At 42.9% G+C, this 27,930-nt stretch overlaps 6 protein-coding genes across 6 annotated transcripts in view; 4 read left to right on the top strand and 2 right to left on the bottom strand.

Annotated features, from left to right (window-relative positions):
• The window catches only part of LOC131878226 (uncharacterized), a gene marked incomplete in the record, with an annotated part of 3,712 nt that extends 1,679 nt beyond the window's left edge, over positions 1-2,033 (top strand). The window contains 3 exon segments of the mRNA XM_059224145.1: positions 1-123; positions 297-913; positions 970-2,033. Coding sequence (XP_059080128.1) covers positions 1-123; positions 297-913; positions 970-1,239 — 1,010 coding nt within the window.
• A 2,765-nt stretch (positions 2,034-4,798) lies between these two features.
• On the bottom strand, positions 4,799-9,855 carry LOC131883209 (cell division cycle protein 16 homolog). Its single transcript, XM_059230607.1, has 9 exons — positions 9,571-9,855; positions 7,810-8,118; positions 7,350-7,741; positions 6,449-6,528; positions 6,337-6,387; positions 6,071-6,266; positions 5,848-6,000; positions 5,424-5,776; positions 4,799-5,009 (listed from the first exon to the last, which is right to left on the bottom strand). The coding sequence occupies exons 1-9, from the start codon at positions 9,715-9,717 to the stop codon at positions 4,837-4,839; spliced, it is 1,854 nt and encodes a 617-aa protein (XP_059086590.1). The 5' UTR covers positions 9,718-9,855; the 3' UTR covers positions 4,799-4,836.
• A 451-nt stretch (positions 9,856-10,306) lies between these two features.
• On the top strand, positions 10,307-11,801 carry LOC131881345 (uncharacterized). The gene is made up of 2 exons (XM_059228188.1): positions 10,307-10,561; positions 11,456-11,801. Exons 1-2 carry the CDS (start codon positions 10,413-10,415, stop codon positions 11,622-11,624), a joined length of 318 nt encoding a protein of 105 aa, XP_059084171.1. The 5' UTR covers positions 10,307-10,412; the 3' UTR covers positions 11,625-11,801.
• On the bottom strand, positions 11,494-14,753 carry LOC131881337 (mismatch repair endonuclease PMS2-like). Its single transcript, XM_059228177.1, has 4 exons — positions 14,519-14,753; positions 13,877-14,036; positions 13,449-13,794; positions 11,494-13,384 (listed from the first exon to the last, which is right to left on the bottom strand). The coding sequence occupies exons 1-4, from the start codon at positions 14,705-14,707 to the stop codon at positions 11,821-11,823; spliced, it is 2,259 nt and encodes a 752-aa protein (XP_059084160.1). The 5' UTR covers positions 14,708-14,753; the 3' UTR covers positions 11,494-11,820.
• An 808-nt stretch (positions 14,754-15,561) lies between these two features.
• LOC131883251 (uncharacterized) lies at positions 15,562-17,517 on the top strand. Its single transcript, XM_059230689.1, has 2 exons — positions 15,562-17,224; positions 17,337-17,517. The coding sequence occupies exons 1-2, from the start codon at positions 15,763-15,765 to the stop codon at positions 17,369-17,371; spliced, it is 1,497 nt and encodes a 498-aa protein (XP_059086672.1). The 5' UTR covers positions 15,562-15,762; the 3' UTR covers positions 17,372-17,517.
• Positions 17,518-19,064: 1,547 nt separating this feature from the next.
• On the top strand, positions 19,065-27,825 carry LOC131886389 (lariat debranching enzyme-like). The gene is made up of 2 exons (XM_059234698.1): positions 19,065-19,129; positions 26,251-27,825. Exon 2 carries the CDS (start codon positions 26,264-26,266, stop codon positions 27,527-27,529), a length of 1,266 nt encoding a protein of 421 aa, XP_059090681.1. The 5' UTR covers positions 19,065-19,129; positions 26,251-26,263; the 3' UTR covers positions 27,530-27,825.
• The last annotated feature ends 105 nt before the right edge of the window (positions 27,826-27,930 follow it).

Genomic DNA, 27,930 nt, shown 5'->3' with positions numbered 1-27,930 from the left:
ACAATGGCTATTATCAGCCCAGTCTTGGATCTTACGGCATGCCCAACTTTTATTCGCCCAATGGATCCGCCATTGATCCTGAATCCCTAGAAAAAGCGGCCAAAATCAATCGTCATGGTACCGGTAAGTAGGACAGTCACATTTGACCATTAAATGCATCTATGAAATTCAGTTGTTCAAAAATCTCGTGAGGCCTTATGCCGAGTATAAAGGTCAAAGTCATTTTCGGCATTAGTTTCCAGCCACTACAAATAGCATTATTACACAATTACGTAATTCCTCCAATTTTCTTTCAGCCGTGTACGACGCCTCGTGCACTTGGTCGGGTCAATTGCCCTCCCGAAACATGCGCAATGCTCTGCTCTCGTGTAAAGTGTTCTTGGGAGGTGTTCCGTGGGATATCACAGAAATGTCTTTGGTCAACGCTCTTAAGCCTTTCGGTCAGATCCGCATTGAATGGCCCGGCAAGGACACGTCGTCCGTGCCTAAGGGCTATCTCTACGTGATCTTCGACAACGAGCAGGAAGTCAAGGCCCTCCTGAATGCCTGCACACACGACTTTGGCAATGGATGTAGCTGGTATTTCCGCATCTCGTCACGCCGTATGCGCAACAAAGAGGTCCAAGTGATTCCATGGGTGATTGCCGATTCGAATTTTGTACGGATGCCTTCGCAACGGCTGGATCCGCAAAAGACGATCTTTGTGGGGGCTCTTCACGGCATGTTGACAGCGGAAGGTCTGGCTAACATCTTCAACGACCTCTTCGGAGGCGTGGTCTATGCTGGTGTCGACACGGATAAGTACAAATATCCCATTGGATCCGGCAGAGTCACGTTCAACAACAATCGATCCTACATGAAAGCAGTTTCCGCAGCCTTCATTGAGATCAAGACGTCAAAGTTCACCAAAAAAGTACGTAGTGCTAAATCAAACTGAAAGCTCGGTTCTTGACTACTGGTTTGTTCTAGGTCCAAGTGGACCCGTACCTGGAGGATGCCTTGTGTTCCTCGTGTGGAACCCGTCAGGGCCCGTATTTTTGCCGTGACGTAGGCTGCTTCCGCTATTTCTGCCGCAATTGTTGGGAAATCCAACACTCGTTCGAAGCTTGCCGCAGCCACAAGCCGCTAATGCGAAACAGCAACAAGAACGCACTTCTATCGCCCCTTGGGACCAGGCCCAACACTATGTACTCTCTGGAAGGTTCTCCGTATATCCAAGAGAGACGAATCTTTGATTAACTGCAACAAGTTCGTCCTGATTAGAGGAGGGAAGGACTTGTTTACTACCCCTGTTTTAAAACAAAGGCTTTAACTAGAATAATAGGTACAGATCTTCCAAACACCCCCTTGACCCTGAGAGAGCTTTCCGCTCTCCCTTGGCCGAATCTAGTTTAGCTCGATCTTTTCGCCAACCCATCATCCATCAATCCGTCCCTGTCTCATGGTACATTTCTCGTTTTGAGTTTTCCCTTTGTTCTGTACTCAACGGAAAAATTGTGTGGAACAATTTTGTTTTCTGTCATGTCGAGTGAGGAAAAAAGCTCAACTCTATCTCTCTCACGACTAAAGATTGGGAGTCGGTAGCTTCCAAAGTGAAAGAAATTGTGACATGTATGTTTTTCCCGCGAGGAATTGTGTGCTCTCGATTGTAGTTTATTATTACCAGCAGCCACTTTCTTCCCACTCAACTCGATTCTGTTTGATTCCCAATTCCAATTGTCTATTCTCTGCCTCTCTTTCTTGTCTCCCATGATTTTTGTCCAGCTTCACTGGGTTTTCTGAGCGAATCATCTCTTAAGCATTGCGAAGAATAATTATTATTGAAATGGTTTTTGTACCCTCCTCTACTAGCTACTACCCCCATCTCGTTTTCTACGAATTCTGAATGTAATTTTTTGTTTGGTGCATCAGCTCTATTGATGTGGACCACTAAAGTCTCCAGGCGGTGTTTTCTATCTTTTTCTCAAATGTATCGATTAATATGTATCCCTCATTGTATTATTTCGGTCAAATGAATTATATTGAAAAGTCCATTTGCTCGTCGACTTATTTAAGGTCGACGTCGCTACTAGACAACGACGGGAGTGTGGGTAGTGTGGGAAAATGAGTAAATCATATTTCGAATGCGTACATAGCTGGAAGATCGGTCGGATGCAAGGATTTTTTCTAGGTCCCTGTCCGAGGGTGTAGATTGTCAGCGCACTCCAAATCCTCATGGTTCTAATACGAGAATTATCTTGAACCATCCATAAATCTCTGGAATATGGATGGGGGTCGAGAATTGGCCTTTGGCAATCGAGTCAATCCATTCCGTTCCTGAAATGACACTGACCCCAAAGCCAACTCCAAAAAGTATCGTACTGTGGTACCTAATTTGGATTTTCTCGATCTAAGACTGATGTTTGGAACTGAACAATACTAATACTCGAAGGAGGTGCGAAAGGCATGTGAAACTGTTCTTACTCAAAAGTACCCATGAGCTTTGTCAAACTCCAGGGTTTAGGGTCAATCTTAGCTTAACGTGCGCGCGTTTTGAGAGCACCTTCAAGCCCTCAAGAATCCAAGCTGGTCAGAACAATCATTGTGCAATTACTCCTCTATAGTATTCTGTTCATATATGTTTGTAGATGCTGTTGATTATGTAACAAGAATTAAATCGGAGTTGGACAAGCATTTGATCAAAATTCCAAATCAAGCCATTTTTCAAAGGCCAGCTCCCTTAACTCGAATTAGTTGGTAAGTTGTAAAGAAATTCTATGAATTTAAAGCCAAATAAGATGTATCCGTTCTTTTCATTTGAAGTGTTGGGGATTCCATTTTCAGTAGCGGTAAGGAAGTCCTCGAAAAACGAAAAAAATTTTACCCTTTAAAAAAACTGGGGTCTGATGACGTGTTTACAACTTGATAGAACAGTTCTGACTTCTCAAAGCGCACTACATACCAAGACACAAGACCATGGTTGAAGACTCGTAATTTGCAGAGTTTTTTTATTTGCTCTTAGAGAGTAAAAATGTTTGATCTCTATATGGAGTTGGAGTCGAGGTTGTTCGATTTCGTAGACAAATAATCCAAACCATAAGGACGACATGACGCGATTCTTAGCCTACACTAAGTTCTTGAAATATATCAGCATACTAGATTGAGAAATGTCTACTCGCGTCTTGATAAAAGACATCAAGATCGATTTTTTGACACTGGGAAACTTCATTAAGCATGATAGTATTAAATGTAAATGAGCCATTTATGATTGACCCAAAGAGAACAGATGGCTCATTCATTGCAAGATTGTGACGTGATCCTTTGGGCAAATGAAGGCAGTTTCATCCAATTCGTTAAGTGACTCATGTTCTCTTACAATCGTTTGCTGGTTGATAAATCGTGTTCAGTGAGTGATTACATACGTACATGCATAATCAAGTTAGAGCGTTGTGACTCTGGGAGTTCCACAGGGAAGTGGGCTGGGTCCTTTTGGCACACGGCTGATTTCTACTCCGAATGAAATTATTCAATGGTATTTATATGCCTTTCTTGTTTTTTCATCTGGGAGCAAGAAAATGTAAAAAATAGACTCATGGCCCATGGTATTTTAGAGAAACTTCCTTTTGAAATATGTCTTGGTATGCACCTAAAATTGCTTTTACTTTGTAGCAATCCAGAGTACTTCGAATTTACTGATTCTTGGTCAACTACTTGACTTAAGTTAAACTATTGGAAGGAAGCAACATTTTCATCTCCCAATCCCTGGCAAAAAAAGCATTGGAAGAATGAATTAGACTTATATAGTGCATGACTTGAACAATTGACTTCTTAGTCTGTTCTATTCCGCAATGACCCAAATGGTGGCATAATTGTTCTTGGAGTGCAATATCAACACGATGGGTTTGTCTATGATTGTGCTAGTGTCCCAAGGTAGGTCCCAGACAGTGTCCCAAGTCATTAGTTATTATTTGTATCAAACTTAATGGGATACTAACAAATCCTGAAGAGTGATGGGATTGATTCCTCTTAATCTCTAATCCTTTTCAATCCAACAATACAACCCATTAGCTCTATCTTCAAACCTTTGTCAATTTTACAACGTTGTGGTTTATGTTATGCTCTGGGTTAGCAAGAAAGTGACACAAGAACTCTGGCTTCAAGTGAAGTGTCCTTTTGACGTAAGGAAGACTCAAAATAACATTTTGGCTGGGAGGAAACTAATGTGGAGTTATGAAACAATGACGCTTTTCAACCTTTTTCACCTTAAATACTGGGATTCTATTTCCTCACCAACCCCTTCCAATTGCGCATATTTTGGATTGTCCCCTTTAACTCAGACATTGACATATATGGGTAAAATGTTGCAATTTAAACAATGCCTTAATTTTTTATATTCTTTTGTAATATTTTTCTCGAAAATCCCAGATTTCACGGATTGTAAATCATGTAACACGACTTTTGGACAAAATCATGGGGAAGGGTTTTAGAATGATGTTTTATTAAGATATTGCTTCACAACCTAATGGATATTAGGTCATACATATATTTCAACTACCTGGCAAAACTGTCGTCCATTGCCAAGACATTTAAAATGGCAATTTCTAAAAAGAAAATCAATTTTTTACATAGTCTTGCTTCAAGAGCCTAATCCTATAAGAAAATGAAGATGACATTTTCTCGCTCACATTATCACCTCAATATTTTTCCAAAACCGCATTGATGGAAGTTTAGAACACACCTATTGACAATTTGAATAGAACATTTTTGAGTACTATTTCACTTGGTGATCAAATATGCCATTAGTAAAAAACTCTTTGGAACGATTTGTAGGATTTTATTTCCACTGCTATCAATCAATCAATCACTATTCGCACTCGCGTCCGCCATATCCACGTCGAACGAACTTGTATTATTGCCCGGGGTGGTCGCGTTGGTTGTGCTCAAATCCACAGATTGCGAATTTCGGTCTCCGATCAAAGTGGCCGATCCACCACTCACCGGGTCGAACTTTGGGATCTCCTCCGGAACGCCTATCAACATTCAATCCAAAATACATGTACAATTTTCTTCCTTTTCGGGCTGCTTAATAGTTCAATTCTTAAAAATATTCTGTGGTCTTTATCCGTTACCCTTATCCGTCGATCTTGGACAATTTTTTAGTAGCATCCCAGATCAACGCTCTATCCAACTAAGGGTTAGCCCGGTCTGCCAACTCAAATTTTTTAGTAGATCAAATATCATGTCTAGTTTAAACGTGGGCAAATACAAGGATCATAATATTCTATTTTAATGGCATCGGGGACTACATTCACTGAAGCAATAAGACACAGTCTGCGCTTTACCCCCCACCCCCACTCCCCCCCCCCCCACCCCCACAAAAAGTAAAATTGAAATATTAAAGAAATCAATTTTTGACAACCTTAATATACTCAAGTGAGCATTACCAGAGAAAGTGGGTTCATCGCTGATCATCTGTTCAATGACATTGTTGAGCATTGACGTAGAAAAGCTATCGTCTCTCCGGATTCCCAGAGCCTTGTGAAAGGCCTCTTCAGCCTCCAACAAATCGCCCTTGAGAGAGTGAACGAATCCGATGGCGGAAAAGGTGGAGGCTGACATGGGCTGAAGCACCAAGGCCAATTGATGGAAGTTCAACGCGTCATCGAACTTGCCCAACTTCCGAGCACAATGTCCAAGATTGTTGAGCAGAGGTTCCCATTTAGAGCTCATGATCGATCCGTTCACTTGCTTCATTTGCGCCAAAGCTTGGAGAAAATACTTCTCGGCTTCTGGAAAACTGAGAGTCAATTCGGTTATTTGATCAAATATGAGAACACAACAACACTAAATATAGTAATGCATTAGTACCTGTTGTTTTGGAATGCTGTCACGCCCAATTCGTGCAAAACAAATGGATCCTGAGGTGCGATATCCAAAGCCTGGGTAAAAAATCGCTCAGCTAGTTTGGCATTATTGGTCAAACCATACTCAACTCCAATATATAACAACGGTAAATGGCACCTACAATCAAAGCATTTCATTTCAAAAGTTCAGTTTGGTGATTAGTGCAAAGGCACTATAATCTTTTTACCCTTTCATAAGCTGGCAAGCCTTGAAATACGCGGCCATGGCTTGATCGTGCTCACTTTCAAGGGCGAAAGAATGGCCATAAGCCAACCATGCGGGCCCGTAGACTCGATCAAGATGAGTCGCTTTACTGAGATATCGTCGGGCAAATTCGTGTTTCCCAACTAGGTAATAGTATGTTCCCACCGCAAACCACGCACCTACAATGCGCATTCAGAGGGTTGCACAAGGATCGGGAATGAAATTAACATTGTGCTGTAAAGAGCTTACCCGCCCATTCTGGGAAGAGATCCACGAGCTTATGGGCCAGGTGAAATAAATCTGGCGAGATAATAAATTGCACTGAATCGGTTGCAATGTCGATTGGGTTCTAAGTTCTTACCATTGGATTTTTCTAGTTCAATAAGACAGGAGACGTGAATGGGAAGACAATTGCCGTTGTATGGATCTAAAGACATTAAACTGGAAACAAAAAAAACATTCGTGTAAGGGATATCAGCCTAAAGTAGGGAACATCCATGTAGAGGGGCTGTCATCCATTATTTTAAAACAATTCATCTCTTCAAGACGAGAAGGAACGACAATGTGACCGCGATGGCACTTCATCTACGGTGCTAGTTAGTGTTCTGCAATCTAAGAGTCAAGCTGTGAATTACAAAAGAAATTGGCGGGTCAAATCCAAATAGACCACCTTGGGAAGGGCGTTCAGAGAGGAGAAGCCCAACAAATGGGTCACTTCTGCTCTGCAGACTACCTCCCCCTGAGGACCCCTATATTCAACTTAAAACATCAAACTAAAAATAGTTTTTTTAGAGGTTACAATGCTATGGATCTCTAATGCTGTAATTGTATGTAATATAAGTGAAAACATTATTTTGCTTGACCATCCAGGCACTGAACGAGTCTGATTGAAATTCCTTCCAAAATTTATCTCGCATTGACCCTTGACTGTTGACCATAAAGGTCTTTGAAGGGTAGATAGCGAGAGCCTTTGAAACTGATGAGAAGGCTCCGACAAAATATGTTGTTTTGAAGTCGAGCAGAAATTGTACGAGTTTGACGGGTCAGTTTTACGAAAGAGCTGAACTGAGGCATTGAAAAGAAAACCGGTTAGTGTAACCGTGTGGAATTTCTGCCCTACATCTTTCATTCGGTTAGGTTGAAATCGTGTCTGAACTTGTGACCGTCCAAATGCTGTAGAAACAGAAGTCAATCAAGCCTTCTTTGGAATGCTTGGTTTGACAGGATTGAATGTACATAACATGGGTTGATTTTTCACTTACCTAGACGTGATTTTAAAGCACTGATTGTAATCACAATTATAGAAATGCCGCTCGGCCTGGTGCACTTGAATTTCGGTATTAGTCCTTAAACTCTTGAATTTGTCCGGAATGACCAAATCCGCGGGCTGATCGTACTTTTTCAACTGAATCCGGTATAAGAATGACACAAACTCCTCGTCATCGGGTTGGCCGCATTGCTCGCTAAACGGCATGGATTTGAGCAATTCGCGTTCCTCGTCGGCCGTGAAAATCTGATGCTGGATGACGGCTTGAAAGGCTTCACTACAATGCACATCCAGACTCAAGGCCTCTTTGAAGGCCTCGGCGGCTAAAATGCGATTGTCCAAGCTGGCTAATATCTGGCCTTTGAGCAAGTATATGGAGCTCAGGCTCTAAACAATCAGAGATTCAAGGTTTAAGAACTGACTACGGGTTCAGGCCAACAATCATCCATCATCACCTGTCGGAGTTCGGGGGGTGGGTTGGCTTGGTTGAGTTGATGGCGTGCGTTGAGAATGAGCTGATGCCCTTGATCCAAGCATAGTTTGGCTTCTTCGGCATCTTGGGCTCTGAAGTAGCACTTGGCGGTCAGGTAGCAGGCCCGCAGGTGGGTGCGCTCTAATCCCCGGGAGGTCAAGGCGAAGGCTGCGCGTTGAAATTGGCCATCTTGGTATAGACATTGGCTGAAGGCCATCACATCGGCCGGGTTTTGACCTTCCGTTCCGGCTAGGACCTGGGAAGCCCAAAATAGAGCCGATCCCGCCTGAAACTGAAATGGTTTGCTTGATTATTAGCTTACGTTTTTTTCGGCATTACCTCACTGCTACTGGAAATAAAATCCAATTGAATTTTATATGTTCATATTTTATCTTTTCTACCAACTAATTAGAGTTGACTTAAATCCTGCTACGTGATCAACGCCTACACACTCCCTACCAATATTAGAAGGAAGCAAATTAAACGGATGATAGAAGAGAGGTGAACTTCATGGTTCGAACTAGCCTGGATTATCGAAGGCTTGTAGGTGCTCTCAAAATGAACAGTAAGCCTCTACGGTCACTTGCATTTACATTAAAACCCGGGTAGGGACCAAGCTCATCATGAATACTTTAGAGGAGATACCGGATCAGATACCCCCCTACCTTTTTTGGGTACTGTACAGATCCAATCGTGTCAATCCCTCCCAATACCAAATGACAGAGCGTCATACTTTCAATGTTCCTTGTGAAATATATTGGGATCTTTTGGGTTATGAACGTGTTACTAGAATTGGTAGAACATCGAGATCATACGAGCAGGGCTTTTCAAAACAGGCCAATACATTTCATTTTTCCGTGCTTGGATTTGTATTCGAGTTCTTGTTTATCCGAAAGGTTTTCCATTGATATACCTGTTTACCTTGAAAGATATGGTCCAAACTATTGGTCGGCTCAGGTCCATATCAGTCAGCACTTCACCTGCTTATTGTTTGACATTTTTTTTACACGGCTTAATCATGCCGCTGTGGCCATAAACTAAGATTTGGCACCTCTTGAGCTTTGAAAATCAACTTATCTTTCGAAAACTAGGGGAGGTAGTTGATGCTTCATATTCAAGGTATTCATGACTTTAGCTGTCAACCACAAAATTTGCTATCCTGGCTATTCGAATCTATGGTGTTTTTTTTTATGCTCATATTACTGGTCATCCCTCCGGTTGTGTGTCCAAATTCCGTTGCAGAGAAATAAAGTCACGAATACCGGCGAATACCGAGGCTGCCAGGCCACTTTAGTTGCGGTATCAGTATCAACTACTAAAACGATTCAGTCGACTTGCATGCTGATAATAAAGCCCGTAGGTGCCACCCTTTTTCCATGTCAACCGACATTTGGACTCAACGCCTTGGGGTAATTAGACAGACACCCCATTGACCACCGTTCAACAAACGCCATAGCTAAACCGCATAGTAATTGACCGCTAATGGAAACATGAGCATCACCAACTAAGTGGTGGAGGAAACGTGCATCCAGCTTTTGGGGCCTTGGGCCTCCATAGGCTTATGATTCCATGGGGCGGTAAAAAGGTTTAAAACAATATCTGATATGGGGTGACAGGGTTGGGAATTATTAGAGCCAGGTTTTCAACGGTCCGGAAACTCCAGAAGGTTCCCCCCACCCCAGTTGACCGTCTGGGGCCACGTCCAGGGACTCACGCCGGTCAAGCCCCAGGACCCAGGACTCACCTGATGGGCGTATTGCTCGCGCAGAACCCGCATCTTTTTCAACAGCCGACCTTCGGCAGGGGCGGGTGAGGGCGGGGCGTGAGGCGTGGCCGGACTCGTCGACCGATGCAGTGGTCCTTCGGTCGAACCGGGTGGGGGTGTGGCCATATTTGGCGCTGGGCTAGTCGTGGGTTGGGATTCGGATGCGGGTAATGGGTCAGGCACTCAGGATGGGTTAGCAGGGTTCGGAGGTTCCCTCCCGTTTTTCGTAGAGGGTAGAGGGCAGCTGGATCGAGTGGCACGTTACCTTGGCCTAAGCCAAATCCACGCAACCTCCTCAGCGTGACGCCTGGCTTTAGGCAGGGCCCCGGGCATGCCCCCCCCTGAGCTGTGAGCCCAAGAACGGTAGGTACGCCCAGCCCGTCAGCGACCGCGACCTAGCCACCAGGATGGCATTCATGGATGACCATTCCACGGGCACCCTAGGCATCGCCCCCGCCTACGAACGCACCACCTCACGCCTCCGGTCTGGGCCCCATGAACCCACCCTTTTGCATGGGAGTCGGCCTGCCCTGCTTTAACTCATGGGTGCGGCGCCCCAGGGGCCAACCCGTGGGTTTAAGCCAGACTCACCCCGATCCGGGACTTTTAGGCCCCCTGGCGGTGGTCACCCTGAAGCTCGACTCCGCCATGTTGTCCGTCGGCCTATGATCTAGTGTGATCAGCTGTTGTGTGGCTCTGCCCATTCAGCAGTCTGAGTCTTGTTCGGCCCAGTTAGGTCCTGTCTCTCTCCCATTCTGTGGTCCATCTTCCTCCCATTGTATTATCGAGTCCGCTGGGTGCATTGCTATTCCCGGGTCAAGATGTCGTCCGGAGTTGAAATCACGCGTCCGGAAGGTGCCATCCCCTTGGCCCAAAAGTACTCGGGTCTGTCGGAGGAGGAGGTGAAGAAACGGATCATCGCCTACAATCCGCCCGCCGATTCGCGATTCCCCAATCAGAATCAAACCAAGTAAGTTCCGAGTCGGCCCAGCTGGCGCACCTTATACACAGATGGGCCCCGATCCCGCCCAATCTGGACCCTGGCAGGCACCCACTTGACCTGGGGCGCGGGCCACTGTCGGAGCAGCTTCAAGCCGTAGGCGGGCTGTCTGTCCTTTAGCTGCCATGTTTCACCCTATCAAGGCGGATTTTTCACAACTTCATCCCATCATGGCACCACCGAAATATGCCGATCAGTCGATTTTAGTCATTCAAAGGGGTCAAAATTACGTCCGTTAAAGTGTTCCCACAAAACAACAAAATTTCAAAAATTAACCATTTACCCTTTAAATCATGAAAACACGTCCAGATGTGTCTGATTTTAACCGGAGAAGTTCATTACTCCAACAAAACTCAGTTCCAGCCTTTGAAATAGAGTATATTAAAAAATTGCCATGATAAAAAAGCTATTTAACCATATATTAATCCATGGAATGCATGTATTGCAGGTGGATGTTAATATTTAAAAAAAGTCTTTATTGCGAAAATGTCTCATTGGATCGGTTATTTTACAATATTTGTGTTAGCATGTTTTGTTTGCCATCTATTTCGTACCTCCATGTACTTTTTTTAAAAAGATTTGAAAAAAAATCAGGCTGTAAGGTTTCTCATTTTTCCCTCAAATTAACCCAAATTGTTGAAAATTATAATTTTTTTTTTTTTTTACAAATATTGGTATTTTTTTTGCTTAAATGGCTGAAATTGGATAATGAATTGCAGAACAATGTCATATATTGCTGTAACATTGCAAAATTTGCAGAAAAATCCCGGATGTGCAAGTTTTGGCCGGCTATAGTTATGAGCTTTAACCCGTCCAGCCCTACTGGCATGAATCGTAATCCATACGATGGCTTGGGTCTTTCAGGAACTGTTTCCAAAACTATGTGGATTTTCAACGGTGCGTGCGGCTGCGCGGTGAGGACTACAAACCGTGCCAGTTCTTTGAGCGGAACTACAAATTCCTCTGTCCCACTGGCTGGATCGAGAAGTGGGACGAGCAATTGGAGAACAACACCTTCCCCGTGAAGTTGTAAGGGAAGACTCTCATCAGCCTCTAAGAATTCGTCTCGTAGTGTGTTAATGCCTGGCCTCCCTCTCGATTGGGCGTACCACGTCGGGGCTCAAACCCTACTTTTTAACATCATACGTAGCACCCCGACCCCGGAGCTGCCACAACTTTTGAGAAGCCAATAAACGAAAGATCCAGTAGAGACGCTTCTGACTATCCCATTATTGAATCATGTTCAAGTTTATTAGATGCCGCATCGTGGGTCGCCCGTGCGGGCAATGCCACGGTTGATCCATCTCACCCATATGATACACGATGCGTCTCAACTCGTGGGCATTCAATGCAGTTCCGATCATGACACTGGTCCGACAAGCCCGTGAAGCGAACATTGCCTGCACCCGACTGGGTCGACATAACCGCTTTTCCGGGGGAGCATCTGTGAGCATGAATATCAGTTCTTCCACTTCGGATTGGCCAAAGATCCAGTTGCGGTAATGCGGAATCCGAGTGAGTTTGATGCGGTCATGGGTAGCTTCGAGGTCGATCTCGAATTCGAAGCCGTTCTTCTCGAAAACGTCCAGATTATCCAGGAGAATACCTTCGTCTGAGGCCGAGAGTGCGAGTGGTTGGGCGACCACCATGTTCTGAGATTCGAGGATATTGGCCTTTTGTAGCTTTTCGTAATTATACTTTTCGTCCGATGCGTGTTGATCCACGATGAAAAGGTCGTCAGCGTAGCGGGTGATGATGAAACCGAGATTGAATTGGCCCAGGATTTGCATCTCTTTGAAATTGCCTTGGTCGAAATGGCGGGCCAGTTCTTGTTCAGCTTGCGAGTTATCTTCAGGCGCGATTTTAGCCAGAAATGAGCGAAACTTTCCCGACTGAGAAGACGCCTGAGCCTCCTTTTTGCGGTCCCATTTGAATTGGAGGTTCCTGGTCGACAGATCCGGACAAAACTGCGCTTGAATTGATCTTCTTTGTTTGGGCTTCTGTCCGTGATCCTCGATTTCTATCACAATTCGTTTTTCTTCTGAAATCTCCGCGGAGGGGGCTTCTGAATGCAATTCTGAACCTTTTTTATCGATTTGAACCGCGGGCGGTGTTTGCTTTGTTACCGATTCCAATTTCATTTGTTTTAAAGGCAAGCTTTTGGAGCTTTGACTGGATCTTTTAAGCGAGCAGTTGTCTCTGCAAACGGTTATGGTGCTCTGAAGGTTGATTTTCTCGGAAGATTCTCGAGACGGTCGCTTTTCAATAAATCGGCTTACGGTTTCAATTTCGGCAGGAATCCGGGCAAACATGGCCTTCAAGGAGGCTTGAAGGGTAGCGAGGAGATATTTTTCACGTTCTAAGAGCAACTGACGCTTATCTGGTGTCACATTAATGTCTACGGATTCTCTGGGCAGTTGAATATTCAAAACAACGAAAGGATACTGATGTCGGTTAAACTGATGATAAACATCATTGACCAATTTGGCAATCTTGGTGGGATCACAAGGTCGGTGGTTGATGAAATAAAACTGTCGATCCGTCGATGAACGACCCGAGCCATGGGAACACGAGGAGATGAAGCCCTCCAATTTCAATTCGGGTTCTTGCTCAAGATCCAGAATCTCGAACGACTCTAACTCTTCTGGACTGGGCGATTTGGCCTTGATGGGCAGAAGGGATTGGAAGTGTCTACTCCCGAACACATCCACGATATTATCTTTGAGCGATGCATTCCCGGATGTGTGGGCGATCGTGCGTTTCTTGTCTTTGATTGAATTGGTGGCGAAGAATCTGCATTATGACAAGATGTTGGAAACTGAAGATAATCGCTGTCTGCGTCCAGCTTCAAACTCACCTGACGCCGGTGGATATCAAGCAATAGGCTTGTAAAATATGAATCATTTTGGCGAATTCCCGTTTAATATTCCTTTCGAATTCTTTTCGCCGCACCGGAATGGGCTCAAAGAGCCCCTCCAGGATGACAGATGTGCCCAAATTGCGTACAATGCTCTCCGTCTGCGTTAAGGTGCCTTGTGCGTCAAAGGTCAAGTCACAGCCCAGACTCTGAGACGAGTGACGCGTGTTCACCCGAAGATGACTCAAGGCGCACAATGAACTCAAGGCCTCGCCTCGAAAACCAAAAGTACCCACGGATTCCAAATCATGGAAGGCCTGAATCTTGGAGGTGTGATGCTTTAAAGCTAACGAGACAGACAACAAGGAATGGTGGAATAGCATTGAATCATTGAGGATATGGCCACTGGGCGATAACGGCTGACTTACTCAAGGCTTGAAAGTTCTCAGGTGGGATCCCATGCCCGTCATCCGTAATTTCAATGCGACCGAGTCCGTGATTGGTCAGTTTGACCTCAATGGCTTGGGCGCCCGCGTCTAAACTATTCTCCACGAGCTCCTTTACAGCCGTGCTCAACGTCAGAACCACCTGTAACACATATATTAAATATATGCTGCTTTTCTTTCAATTTCGGGAGTGCAGACGTTACACTATACAGATGTTTTGGCCAGCCTAATAGTATCAATTTGACCAACTACAATTATCTATAACCTGAGTGGATCAACCTCTGCTGGCCAATATGGTTTGGGACATTGGTTAAAAGTCGATAAGGCCGATAAAAGGGTTCTTTTTCTCATATTAGCTTGGGGGTCAATCTGAAGCTAATACGTCCATCCATCAGATATGCAATAACCTGAGCATCCGTTATTCTATTCGATTACCAACTATCGGATGTTTCTGCCTTCACGGCCATTCAAGACTAACGGAGTTGGCATCCCATGATTAGAGGTAGTGGGTCAGACCTGTTCCACCCCATCCATAATAAATTTTACATCATATGAGGCTGTGCGACTAAATGTAGATACACTGGCCGGTTCATCTGCCATCGTGTGAAGGATGTCAAATCGGACCTGTCCGGAGCAAATCCGATGAACGGTGTCCAAATCAACGCGTTGAATGGATGGGCCGTGGGAACTTGGTCTGTGGCTCAGCCTCTTTGTGTTGGTGTTCATCGCATAGGCTTTCCGATTTCGAACGAATGTCGGACCAGTGCGTGTAAGTCGGTGGGAAGTGTGGAAATCTTGGTTGAGAACAACCATAAAACTTGGGAACTTTGGATTCTGGCCATGAGTCCCGCCAAGCGCCCATGGCTGGCAGCAGGGTGACTAGGGCCATCCAGTTTCACAAATCCACACCAATCGTTCATTTGTTTGTCACTATAAGGATTGAGGGATGAATAGGGAAATAGGGAGGAAATAGCGCTTTTAGAGGGACCCAGTATCTATATCGCATTTTGTTCGACCCAGCAAAGTAGCATGTTTGGGCAGACTCTTGAAGGATAGAAAAAGTTAATGACCTGAGCATTTCAATTTGATATATAACATCTGATTGGCCGTGTTTTTATTCTTCTTTCTCATTTGGGGCACAACTTACTTATGATGCCATTAGCGCCCAATTCATAGCCCATCATGCATAATCTATGAGAAAACGAGCAAATGCATATTCTTTTGGTCGTTTTTTGAATTTTTCTCATAATATTCTAAATCTAGAGTTGTCTCTAACTGGCAGCTCATTCTGGCCTTGGTCTCGCGTGAATAATGCTCATTTTTGCGTTTTATATCAAAAAAAGTATGCTTTGACAAAAAGACTGGCACAAGCCAAGATTTGAAAACTGAATCTTAAATACCAAAGCAAGTCAGCTTGTCTAATGATACAATGACTTTTTCTTTATTTCTTTGCACTCATGGAATGGGCGACCTTGGTTCAAAACCAACAAAATCTTGGTTGAATGGGGTTCAGCACTGCAGTTTTGGGCAAGTACTAATTTCTGGGGATTGCCATTTTACGATAGCCTGCCTCTAAACTCATCACTTTGGTTTAAGCTTTTGGCCTTTTGGCATCAGTTTGTTACTCCTTTCTACTACCTACGTACTTCTGAGCAGCCTAATCTTCTAATGTTAATCGACCCCGACGTCACCCTTAGGCCTCTTTCTGATATTCACTCAACCTCCGTTGTTGTCAAAATTCATCGAATCAAAACAAAACAAACACGAAAACGGTGGTTGACAGAACAAATCTCCCTTCACGCGTTTTCCCCGTTCTTTTAAGATCCACCGACCGACCGACCGCCGGTCACCGCTCCTTTCTCGGCCACATGCATATCGCCATTGAAGGTTGCACTCATGGGGCCCTGGACGAGACATACGCCGCCATTGCCGAGTGTCAGGCTCAAACGGGCCAGAAAATCGATCTCTTGCTGTGTTGCGGCGATTTTCAATCCGTCCGCAATCTCCGGGATCTTCAATGTATGGCCGTCCCCGACAAGTACAAGGACATGTGCTCGTTCTACAAGTACTACTCGGGCGAAAAAGTGGCGCCGATCCTGACCCTCTTCATTGGCGGCAATCATGAAGCCAGTAATGTCTTGCAAGAACTACCCTATGGGGGTTGGGTGGCGCCCAATATCTACTATCTAGGTTATGCCGGGGTTTTGAATGTGGGCGGGGTGCGGATTGGCGGATTATCCGGGATTTATAACGGCCACAACTATCTCAAAGGCCACTTTGAACGCCCACCTTATGACCGTAGTACGCAAAGGAGCGCTTATCATGTCCGCAATTTGGAGGCGTTTCGCTTGAAGCAGTTGGCTCCGGATCCGCCGCAGATTCTAATGAGTCATGATTGGCCGGAAGATGCCGATAAATTTGGCAATCTTGAGCAGCTCCTCCGATTCAAGCCCCATTTCCGGGACGATGTCCAGGCCCACAAACTGGGATCTCGACCCGCTCGCGAAATTCTGGACATCGTTCAACCTGAGTATTGGTTCTCGGGTCACTTGCATTGTAAATACGCGGCCGTGATCGAGCATGACGGCGGTCAAAGCACCAAGTTCTTGGCCTTGGACAAATGCTTACCTCGACGACGGTTTCTTCAGATTTTGAGCGTGGGCTCGGACATCGAGCACGAGGAAGTGCCTCTTGAATACGACCCGGCTTGGTTGGCTATCCTCAAATCCACCAATCACCTCCTTTCCGTCACGAACCGCACCCAGCACATGCCTGGGCCGGGTTATAACGATCGGTACGATTTCCAGCCCACGGCGGAGGAGATTCAAGCCGTGGAACGCCTCTTTGAAGGGGATTTCCGGGTCCCCAAGAACTTTCAGAAATCCGCGCCCGCCTTTGATCCTGAGCACGAGAGCCTCCGAGATTTGCGACATACCGGTCAGTCGGAATTCGAGCTCAATCCCCAAACGGTAGCCTTCACGGAGAAGCTACAAATCGCCAACCCGGTGGCCATGCTTATGTCCCAATCAGAAATCCGGGAGCAATCCCAAGTGCCCATGGAGTTGAACTCCACCACGATCAATGAGGATGAAATTCCTTTGGGGGATGATGATGATGATGATGACGACGACGACGACGACGATGGTGATGATGTCAAAGACGAGAAAAGTGAACCGCTGAGAAAGTCCTTGATTCTCCCAGCCCCGAAATTTGAAGCGGCTTCCTCGAATTCCGTGGATGAGGTCAAGAGCTCAGACAACGGAGAATGTGCATTCATTATCGATACTCAAGGCGAGGTTGATCGTTCCATTGGGGATGCACCCACGCCCAGTAAGAAACTCAAACGTCGAAATCAATCCATTTACACGCATCAAGATGAATAAACCTATGACTTTCGCATTATTTCGTCTGTATTACTAAAGAGTAATGCCTATTTTTTCAGGATGGCCCAAGTCAATCTTCAAGATCATGTTATAAAGGGTATTCCTGAGTTAGGTTTCTACATTCCGGAGTTCATCACGATCCAACGTGAGAAGTACCTCTTGCACGAAATAAGCAAAATATCGAAGGTCAAATGGCAACAACTCTCAAATCGTCGCCTCCTCAACTTTGGCACGCAATCGGACCCAGCAAAGGTGAGTGTGTGCGGTAACTTCATCAAAGGAGTGTGGTTATCGAAACCAAATGTTTGCTTCTCTAGGCTCTCTTATCCCCCACGCCCATTCCCAAATGGCTGACGGATCACATTGACGACATCATGAATTTGAAAGCATTTACGCCTGAAAACCGACCCAACAACGTCTTATTGAACGAATACTTGCCCGGCCAAGGGATCATGCCTCATTTTGATGGGGACTCGTATCATCCTGTGATCACCACCATCTCGTTGGGTTCGCATACGGTGCTCAATTTCTATCGCGATTTTGACGAGGATCAGTCGGATAATAGCTTGCAAGGGAGAAGAAAATTCAGTTTGATGGTGGAACCCAGAAGTCTCTTGGTTTTGACCCAAGATCTGTATTCAAAGTACCTTCACGGCATTGATGAAGTCACGGAAGATCATCTTGATCATGTCTCGAATCCAAAGCCGAACCTGCAGTTGGGCGTGCAAGAACGAGGCACCCGGTACTCTCTGACTATAAGAAAGAAGGTGTCCAAGAAGACCAAATGATCAATTGCCGTTGAAGATTTTTCTATCAAATTATCTCATGTTCAGTTTTTGATGAAGAATAAAAGAGTCTTTTTTTTCAACTACACCGCTTCATTTTCAAGGTTAAGAATTTAACGAATTAGTTGTAGTCCTTTTCATTGAGGGAGGAAGCGCCCTCTGCTTCAGGTTCGCAATGCCATATGGCCACAGTGATATTCTATATAGTAAAGAAGTTGGATAAGCTCGCCAAGGAGTGTTTTTGGCGTCATACTGTACATTAGAGTCATATGATTGCACCAGTGTGAGCTAAAGCTTAGCTAATGGGCAGTTTTAACAACTTTTTTGAAAAACAAGAATCTGTTGGAAGTCCTAGGAATTTTCAACTTTCTCCCCCCTTTTGACAAAATCAGTTGCTCCTCCCTGGCCAGCGTGGCCAAAACTAATTCCTAGGATATACGTCTAAAAATAGAAGAATCAACCATTAGAATAATTCTTTGTTGTAAATTGGTTGAAACAAGTGCTTTTGATAATATGTTATGAGTTTCGAGTTTGTAAAACTCCCATGGATTTCAAATGAAGACTGAATATTCCAAGTAGGCTTTAACTTTCTACACGGTCACGCCATGGTGCAAGAAATCAACCATCTTGACCAAAAATTGACGTGGGAAATGATGAAAACAATGCTCCGCGATTCAAGTTATCCAACCAACAAACCTCATAAAGAACACCAAGTCAACTGGTTTACACTGTCAAATGTCCAGAGAGGGTGGTTGTAACGGTTTGCTTGAAATCTGATGTTGATAAATATACGGAGAACAAATTCAAATTGTTATCGGATTTCATTACAGCTAGATGGAATATTGATCATACATTAATTGGCATGACGTTGCTCGAATGCTGAATCCTTTAACAATAGGACATGCTCACGGGGGTCTTTGTTTACCCCTTTGCACTTGAGCGCCCCCTTTTGACTTACGAAGGGATGTGTCGAAGTTTTGGCTATGGCATGCGTCAATACCAATAGCGTCGAAATAAGTGGAGCTGCTACACACAAAAAAAAGGATAGAGCAAGAAACGATAAAAAGGTAAAACTTTAAGCTCGCTTTGAGACAGAAGTTCAATTGTTGGTTGAAAAAGCGGTGGCATTTTTACGGTTGACACATCCCTACATATCCGAAAGATCTTGGGTATCCATTTGTATTAGGTCATGTTTTGTAGAACTCTTGTGAAGTAGGTGTGATATGGTAGGATTGTTCAGTGTAGTCTTGTCAACCGAGTCAGCCACCATATTATCCATACATTTTTCAGATAAGCAATGTCAAGTCCGGTATCACGGAGTTAAGATTAGTTCTCCGTTTATTGTTGCGACTTTTGAGTTTTAAAACTTCCTCAAGAATCAACCAGAGAACTTCTCTCACGCAAGAGCCCTGTGCAAACCACTTCAACACATGACCTTGAATTTGAATGCTCTTGGTTTCGTTCAAGTTTTATTTTGCCTTGGCCATCATCGTTGAGAAAAAATGAAGGTGTTCAAAATGGTTATTCTATCCTTGTCAATTGGAGACTCATGACGACTTTGGCGACACTCCTTATGAGACGGCCGTTTTTAAAGATTTCTCTATTACATCAGTCAGTAAACTTTTTTGGGGGGCTTTCCCAAACTTTGATGGATAGCTGATTCGTAAGTCGACACTCTCAACTGCACAGAGGCATCTCCTATTTCTGGCGCAAATATGGTCAACATCCACGGGAAATCAAACAGAACCGTTTATAAAGACCTCACACTTATGACTGACACTAATTTACGCCAACTCCATCGATATTTGACACTCCAGTATGCCCCTTCAACTTTCAGACTTTTGGCGATCAGATTCGATTGAACTAGAGTGCTAGTAGATTGAACGATCGCGATGAACTTGTTGTTTGCAAACTGTTTTCAGTGTGTCACTATAGTGGTTTAGGAGAGATTTGGAAAAAGACGTGAAATATTTCAAAGAAAGCAGTTAATTTACAAGAACTAAATCCTACTTGCTTGAGTTAAATTGAATCCATAGCCATGTCGAATCCGGACAAGAGGCCCAATTCAGGAGATCCATTTTCCATCCCTTTTCATATTTCATTAAAGGTCTTCTCAGTTTTCGTCTCCCTGAGTGGTACAGAGGGTGAAAAAAAATCAAATGGAGCGGAAACAATCCAAATTTCGTTCGTGAAAGATTGGCTTATATAGGGCTAGTCAAGTAAACGCGTTCATGGACAACTGACGTTATTCCATGGAGTAAATTCAAAGACAACATGCCCAGCCAAACCACACTGCGCATGCATTGGATTTTGACATTTTTTTCCATTTTACATGCTTTGTAATTGGCTTTGTAAAAATTTGTAGCATTGTGGTATTGAGCCAATTTGATAGTGCGTTCACTAATTAACACCAAACATGCTCATTTAGTAGGGTTTTTGTAACACAACTCACTCAAAATCCCTCAATTATTGAAAATTCAATGGACGAATGGTGCGAGTTGACTGTGATGTTTGTCTTAGTTCTCTCTCCCCAAAATGCCCAAAATTAGGGTGCCGGACCACATTTTTCCTTGAATTTCCTTTACTTGACATCCCCCTATTGCCCGCTCATTACCTATTTTCAGCTATAGCTTAAACTGTTCCCATGCTCTCACGGCTTAGGACTGGGAGAATTTTTGTTGTTGGCGAGCCCATCAAACTTTGCTGGAAAATATTACTGCCGTGTGGCATGACTGTTGGAATGTCGGAATTCCTTTAATTAGCCTTAAAAAGTAACTCTGATTTTCCTTTTGTCCAACCAGGGTTGCTTTTTAATCAGACTTAACATTTTACATGGCGATGTAATGTGTCGGTGCTTCAATTTCCATGTTTTTCGGCAACCTTGATTTTGAAAATTTATTTGATTCCATCACCAGAGAACACCCTTTCAGATGCCAGATTTCATCAAGGGATTATACAATGAAAAATATATTGCTGAAGTATTGCAATACAATGAATAACCCAGCAACTCGTCTGGGAGACCTTTCAAGTCCTCAATGGGTAAAATTCCGAGCAATTATGACATGTAAATAAGAACTAAAGAGGAAGCTGCATGCTGCTTGTTTGATAACACAAAAAAGACTTCTGCAATCGTCATTTCTAACAAAAAAGTACCACAAAAAGGACATTTTCACAAGTTCCTAATGATACAAGTATACAATATACACTTTGTTTAGTTCAAATTTGGAGGTAAAAAGTGGTTATAATTTTAATCTTTCAACATTTGAAAGGTCTCTCAAAAGAGTTAGTGGTCTGTTTATGGGGTTAGAATGTATCAATAACGGTTTGTTCTATGAAAAATACTTAGTTCAAATGCGGCACCTTAGAGTGTATTGATGTGCTTTTACGTTTGATTGTCCGCAAGGAGAGAAAGCAAGGGAGAATGAAAAGGATTATACAGTGTGGGCATTCATTTTTTGCTCTTTCAAACAAGGTTACATTGAGTCAAATAGAACCTCAAAAAAGAGTCTTATACTATGATAGTTTTCAAGGAAAAGTTGAAAGGGTGCCTTTAATTCTAGCTTTCTATATTTTAGAAAATCCCTTTTTTAAGTCGAACTCTAGATATTTCTTGTCTTCACCAGTCCCTGATTTGAAGTTTTCTTTGAAAGCATTGGGAAAGCAATGCTATTTGGAGGCCTATTATGATATCAATGTAAAACAGCTTGAATTATGCCCACCTTCAGCTCAAAATTTATGATATTCATATATTCAATAAATCCTCCCAGATCATTTCACCATTCTCAAATGACAATGGTCAATTGAACTATTTGTACGCATATATCATCTTTGACAGACCCCATGGGAATAACTTGTTCTAAATTGTGTCTCAAAAGCTAAATTTTGACGTGGAAACTTCCCATCACACGATACATTTGGAATACCAGAAATGTCCTTGATGACAACTCATTCCTAATGGGAGTTGGTAAAGAGACCAAAACTGCTCCACTTTTTGTCTACAAAGGAAAAGACATCTCCTGGACATCCCATAGTCCTTTTGATTCTACGCTCCCTCCTCTTGTTGCAAACAAACTAAGAATACGATTTAAGTTGCCTGACTGTAACAAGGTATTTTTCGCTGAACAACTTATTGCTGATCTATTCTAACATCATAAATACACCACCAACCCTTCTGAGAGATCCTTTAAATCCTATAGATTTGGGATTTCATACCAGTGCTCCCTCTGCTTCAACCATGAATGAAGTGTCACCACACTTCTTACTGACGACGAAAAGTTGGCCCCAAGTATTTTTTTAGTATTTTCTGCATGTTCTTGTCACTTGCCATGTAATGCGTCATCTTTATCAAATGAATGTTGGACTGAAATGGGTCAAAATATTTGTCTTATGATTTCCTAAAATGGCGAACAAAACTGTCAATGAAAATTTGGAAGCACCGGATGTGCTAAAATGATGCTAGTTCTTGACACGATTGTGGCGCAGCCTGACTAGCTCACACAGGTGAAATCCGATCCGGTACTTAACACGTCTCTATAAGGGTAAAGCAAGAAAAAAAATTTAAATCCAAATAGCGATAAACAGTGAGCTATATATTGTATATTTGTAGCATACAAGCAACTTTTCGTCATCATACTGTCTGGTAAATTGTGAATCTGTGGTTTTCCTAGCACTATTTGTTGGAAATGATGATTTTCAAAGTGCTGACTCGTTATCAGTCATACAGTACAGGGGCTGTGATGCAAGAGTTGAACAAACTCTAGTGGCCAAAAAAGGAAACATAGCGTTAGTAAAGAGTAGAGTGCTCGTCAAGTAAGGAGTAATCATGACAGTGTCTGAATCTTTTGAAATCATTTGAATACAGATACAAACAAAAGTGATTGCATTTTTTATGAATGATTTGAGGTTATGTGAGATGGTGAAATACCAGTGATGAGTAACTTTTTTATTTTTAGTTCAAATATCTTGTCATTTCATGGCAATTTTAAACATTCAGGTGTTTTTTTGACCAAATTTCCCAGAAATTTTCTAAATTGGACATTTTTCAATTAAAGTTATGCACCAAGCAGCATTAGTAATGCACTTTAATACTTCAAGGACTCATTTGTTATGTACCTTTTTGCTTAGGATATTCAGCCCTGCCTTCAGGGTTACAATTCTTTCAATCCTTATTGGAACTCTTAGATGAACTTGAACTACATCAATAATGGTTAATTTAGCATTACATTTATCCTAATCTTGGCTAATTCTATTCAACAAGATATTTGCAAATGAAAGTGCAAAATGTGAAAACAACTCTCTTTGTTAAGGTTCATGCTTTGAACTTGGTCATTCAAGAGAAATGGCAAAGGGGGAAAAAGCCTCACACCTCCAGCAATATTTTTTGCAAAAGTAGTTAACAAGCAGGGCATTATTTGTTTCTCAATTAAAGGAACAAATTACGGTGACAATTAGTTTCGTCAAAAATAGCAATTCGTTACACAACCATTACTCTAAAAAAATGTTTTTTCCCTAAAATTTATATGACCAATATCTTATTGTTTTTCACCCCATTAAGATGACAATTCTCTAAAGAAATTGTGTTTTTGGCTTCAAACACTCCTAAACCCTAAAATTTGCAGACTACTGACTTTTTTCATAATGAGCATTGGCATTTAATCTTGGCATAATTTTGCAACATCTATTGCATCCAAATGTTGGATGGCAACTTGCTTGGCAAGTGCGACTCAAGCACCCTTCAATTTGAATAACTTGGGTACATTTGGTCAGGAACTCTCTGATCCAAGAGTATGTATTACCATTGATATCTATTTTACTTAAACAATTTAAAAGTAGAATGTGGTTTACTTTGTCAAAAGCTTTAGCAAAGTCCAAGTAAATATTATCTACACATTCATTATGCTGTAGTCCCTCAATTAGTCGTCAAAATGTTAAATAAGTTGAGTCACTGTGCTAAACTGAGTACGAAACCCATGTTGTTGGTCAGGAATACTACCTTTTTTGTCAAGTTAATTAAGAAGTTTTTAATAACCACCTTTTCCATGACCCTTGACGTTAGGGATATTGGTCTATAATTGCCAGGTATGCCCCTTTCTCCTCCTTTATAAATTGGCACAATATGGGCAGTTTTTACTTGGATGGGCATAAAACCCTCTGATAAAGACCTATTCATAAAGTGCAATGGCTTGTGCGGCGCGTTTAAGGAATTGGGTTGTCACGCTATCAGACCCTGGAGCACTCGAAAACTTCAGGCAGTTCATTCCATTTTCTTTATTCACTAAAAGAGGAACTCCTACGTGGTCATATGGCCCCTCAAGTGAGCTTATGAGCAATGACATGGCATTGTCAATGTTAGGCTCCTGTTCCATTTTGGGAACAAGGTCAAAGGATTCTATAGTTGAGATTATCAAGGGCCAGCATTCTTCATGAAAGCAAAACTTGGCAAGTCCAGTTTTTGAGACTTTTTTGGGGATTTGGGATTTTTTTCTCATGAATTGTGTTATATATTTCCAGAATGCTATGATTGGAGAGGCCACTTGGGTTACTTGGATAGCAGAAATTATGTCTGAATCACTGGCAAGTACCAGATCTAGTACACTATCAACTCGTGTTGCAGTGCCCACATGCTGGGACAGGTTACCCTTGAACATAAAATCATCAAGTTTTTGGCAGCAAGTGGAATAGGAGTTGGGGAACGGCGTGTAACCATGGGGGCTTGGATGCCACTCAACTGCAGTTTTCGGGAAATTAAAGTCTCCTAGTATGATATGTCAAGAGCAAGTTGTCTTGGCTAGTTCATCGTGGATGAACATTAAGCCTACGAAAAAATAAGACAGGAGACCAAGAAGGTGGCCTGTTGATAGTAATCAGGGTTAAATTGTCGTCAATTCTTCAAAATTCAGCTTTTCATATCTTAATTTTCGAGGGAGCCTTAGTTTCAAGCTTTGAAACCAATTCTAATGCCACAAAGGTTCTGATTCCAAGCAAAACAACAGTCTTAGACTAAATGTTCAAAAACAGATGCAAAATCAAAGTATGAAGGTGCAAATAAAGTTGAAAAGTGCAAATGTGTAAAAAAGAGGTCTTTTGTGAAATAAATATTTTTACACAATTTGACCGTCCCTATTCATGGTTCATGGTCAGTCCTCAAGAAGTGCCCCGTGAAAAGATAAATCAATTTTTAGCAGACTTTATCTCTTAAAGTTTTAACTATACTTGTAATATATTCCCTCAATGAGCTATGGGAGACGTCCTGTAGTTTTTTTGCATTGATATTGATACTTGAATAAAAGTGTCGTTTCATAGTTTTAATGTTTGTCCGAAATCACAATCAATGTCATCATCCTGAAGCACATCAATGAAATGCTTTCCAAATCTTCAAACTTTGCAATTTCAAAAAAAGTTTCCCATTGCACAAGTTTGGGACCCTTGGCATTGCGCCACGATAATGTACTTTCATCCCCCCGCAAACCTCTCATTTCGACATGTTTGGCTTACCATTTTTGAGAATTTTTGCCAATATAAGAGGAATAGCCAAATCACCATTGAGCGACCATTGTTTAGGTAGGTAAGCCGGTTTTTGCTAGAAAACTTCAAATTTGGATAATATGATTTCAATTCGGTAAATTTGTTTTCTGCCTTCCTTTTGGCTATGGGGACGTTTACGCAAGCTTTGGCAGGTTCGTTTGTTTGCTGGTACCATTGTCAGTGATGCAAGTTTGGGGCTTCAAACACGTTTTTGAAAAGTTGACCCTTCTTTCGCATTGCTATATGAGGAAAGGTCAGCTTCGTTAGAACCAGTTTGAAGCTCCAATTTTGCATCACTGGCATTGGCAGGCAAGTTTGCTTGTTTGTACCAGCGCTTGCCTAAATGTCCGAATTTCACTCAGGTATCTCAATTTTCACTGATATTAACATCATCGTTGTAAAACAACCTTCACTAAAAAAACAAAGACAAATATAAACAGTATTCAAAGTAATTACTTTTTCTGGAAAAACTTGAGAATTAATGGGTTGCGCTAAAGACTCGTGCGCCATTTCTGGATGAATTTTTGGTTAAAAAAGCTCGCGTGACTCGAGTTATTTCAAAAGTTTCCGCACATCCCTAAAACAGACGGAAACGCAAGAAGAAATTCCCGCAAGTGGCCAGATACTAACCACGTTTGACGCAAATATTTCCCTTACCCTTAAGGGGCGTATCCAAGATGCACATCGCTATAGATGGGTGCGCTCATGGGGCCTTGGAAGAGACATACGCCGCCATTGCCGAGTGTCAGGCGCAAACGGGCCAGAAAATCGATCTCTTGTTGTGTTGCGGCGATTTTCAATCCGTCCGCAATCTCCGGGATCTTCTATGTATGGCGAGACCCGACAAGTACAAGGACATGTGCTCGTTCTACAAGTACTACTCGGGCGAAAAAGTGGCGCCGATCCTTACCCTCTTCATTGGCGGCAATCATGAAGCCAGTAATGTCTTGCAAGAACTACCCTATGGGGGTTGGGTGGCGCCCAATATCTACTATCTAGGTTATGCCGGGGTTTTGAATGTGGGCGGGGTGCGGATTGGCGGATTATCCGGGATTTTTAAGCCGGATAACTACCTCAGGGGCCACTTTGAACGTCCGCCTTACAACATGTCGACTTTGCGGAGCGCTTATCACATTCGTAATTTGGAGGTGTTTCGGATGAAACAATTGGCTCCGGATCCGCCTCAGATTGTTATGAGCCATGACTGGCCCGAGGGTGTGGATAAATTCGGCAATCTGGAAGGGCTGCTCGACTTGAAACCGCATTTTAGAGATCAAAGCGATGAACATCGATTAGGCTCGCCCCCCACACGCGAGGTTTTGGATATCGTTCAACCCGAATATTGGTTCTCCGCTCACCTGCATTGCAAATACGCGGCCGTAATCGAGCATGATGGCGGTCGAAACACCAAATTCCTGTCCTTGGATAAGTGCTCAAGTGGGTCACCCTTTCTCCAGATTTTGACCGTAGGTGCCGAAATCGAGAGCGGAGAGGTGTCCTTGGAGTACGATCCCGCTTGGTTGGCTATTCTGAAGTCTACCAATCATTTACTATCTGTGAATCGACGAACCCATTACATGCCTGGGCCGGATTCCGATGAACGGTACGATTTCCAACCTACGTCCCAAGAAATTCAGGAAGTGGAACGCCTGTTTGAAGGAGATTTCCGGGTCCCGAGGAATTTTCAAAAGTCCGTGCCAGCGTTTGATCCTAAACGCGAAAGTATTCAAGATTTGTATCATCTCAAGCAGTCTCAATTCGAGCTCAACCTTGACACAGTGGCATTCACGGAGAAGCTTCAGATCGCCAATCCGGTGACCATGTTGATGTCCGAATCAGAAGTACGAAAGCAATTGGAAGTCCCCAAGGAATATACTCCATTACAATTAGTCAGCACCAGACTCCTTTCGAGAACCATGGTGCCAACGACTGACGATGTTTGAAATGTCAAGAAGGATTATCGTCAATTCTGTATTTGTTAATCGTTGATGGTCAGGGGCAGGGTGCTCGACGAAAGCCACGTTGAACTTTTAAGTTGTTTTACTCGCATCAAGATGAATATATCTTTGAGCCATTCGAATTGAGACTGAAAAATCAAAATTACTCATTACTAGACATCGAGGAAGAAAGTTAAAACGTGAAAAAAAAAACTTTTTAACCTTTTTTTTCTAAATTGTGCCTAAAAGCGGAGACTAGTAGGTGCTTCAAACGACCTTTTCCCATTTGAAACAGTTTTTTGCACTATTGACCATGTTTTTGCATTTTCACAACTTTTTTTGCGCATTTTCACAAGTTTGTTTTAAGTTTTATTAAAAAGTGATCTCAACTGAAAAAAACATATTTC

The sequence above is a fragment of the Tigriopus californicus genome, chromosome 1, assembly GCF_007210705.1.
Source record: "Tigriopus californicus strain San Diego chromosome 1, Tcal_SD_v2.1, whole genome shotgun sequence".
In the NCBI taxonomy this organism is placed as follows: Eukaryota; Metazoa; Arthropoda; class Copepoda; order Harpacticoida; family Harpacticidae; genus Tigriopus; species Tigriopus californicus.
This window is presented reverse-complemented; position numbering and strand designations above follow the sequence as displayed.

Excerpts from the sequence above, each read along its gene's own strand:
- LOC131881345 (XM_059228188.1), top strand. The coding sequence starts at position 10,413 with ATGTCGTCCGGAGTTGAAATCACGCGTCCGGAAGGTGCCATCCCCTTG. Across the intron at positions 10,562-11,455 it reads CCCAATCAGAATCAAACCAA|GAACTGTTTCCAAAACTATG; the intron begins GTAAGTTCCGAG and ends TGGGTCTTTCAG.
- LOC131883209 (XM_059230607.1), bottom strand. The coding sequence starts at position 9,717 with ATGGCCACACCCCCACCCGGTTCGACCGAAGGACCACTGCATCGGTCG. Across the intron at positions 7,742-7,809 it reads CACCCCCCGAACTCCGACAG|AGCCTGAGCTCCATATACTT; the intron begins GTGATGATGGAT and ends CTGATTGTTTAG. Across the intron at positions 6,001-6,070 it reads GCTTGCCAGCTTATGAAAGG|GTGCCATTTACCGTTGTTAT; the intron begins GTAAAAAGATTA and ends CTTTGATTGTAG.
- LOC131881337 (XM_059228177.1), bottom strand. The coding sequence starts at position 14,707 with ATGGTTGTTCTCAACCAAGATTTCCACACTTCCCACCGACTTACACGC. Across the intron at positions 14,037-14,518 it reads ATCGGATTTGCTCCGGACAG|GTGGTTCTGACGTTGAGCAC; the intron begins GTCCGATTTGAC and ends TATGTGTTACAG. Across the intron at positions 13,385-13,448 it reads TTGATATCCACCGGCGTCAG|ATTCTTCGCCACCAATTCAA; the intron begins GTGAGTTTGAAG and ends GTCATAATGCAG.
- LOC131886389 (XM_059234698.1), top strand. The coding sequence starts at position 26,264 with ATGCACATCGCTATAGATGGGTGCGCTCATGGGGCCTTGGAAGAGACA.
- LOC131883251 (XM_059230689.1), top strand. The coding sequence starts at position 15,763 with ATGCATATCGCCATTGAAGGTTGCACTCATGGGGCCCTGGACGAGACA. Across the intron at positions 17,225-17,336 it reads TGGGGATGCACCCACGCCCA|GATGGCCCAAGTCAATCTTC; the intron begins GTAAGAAACTCA and ends CTATTTTTTCAG.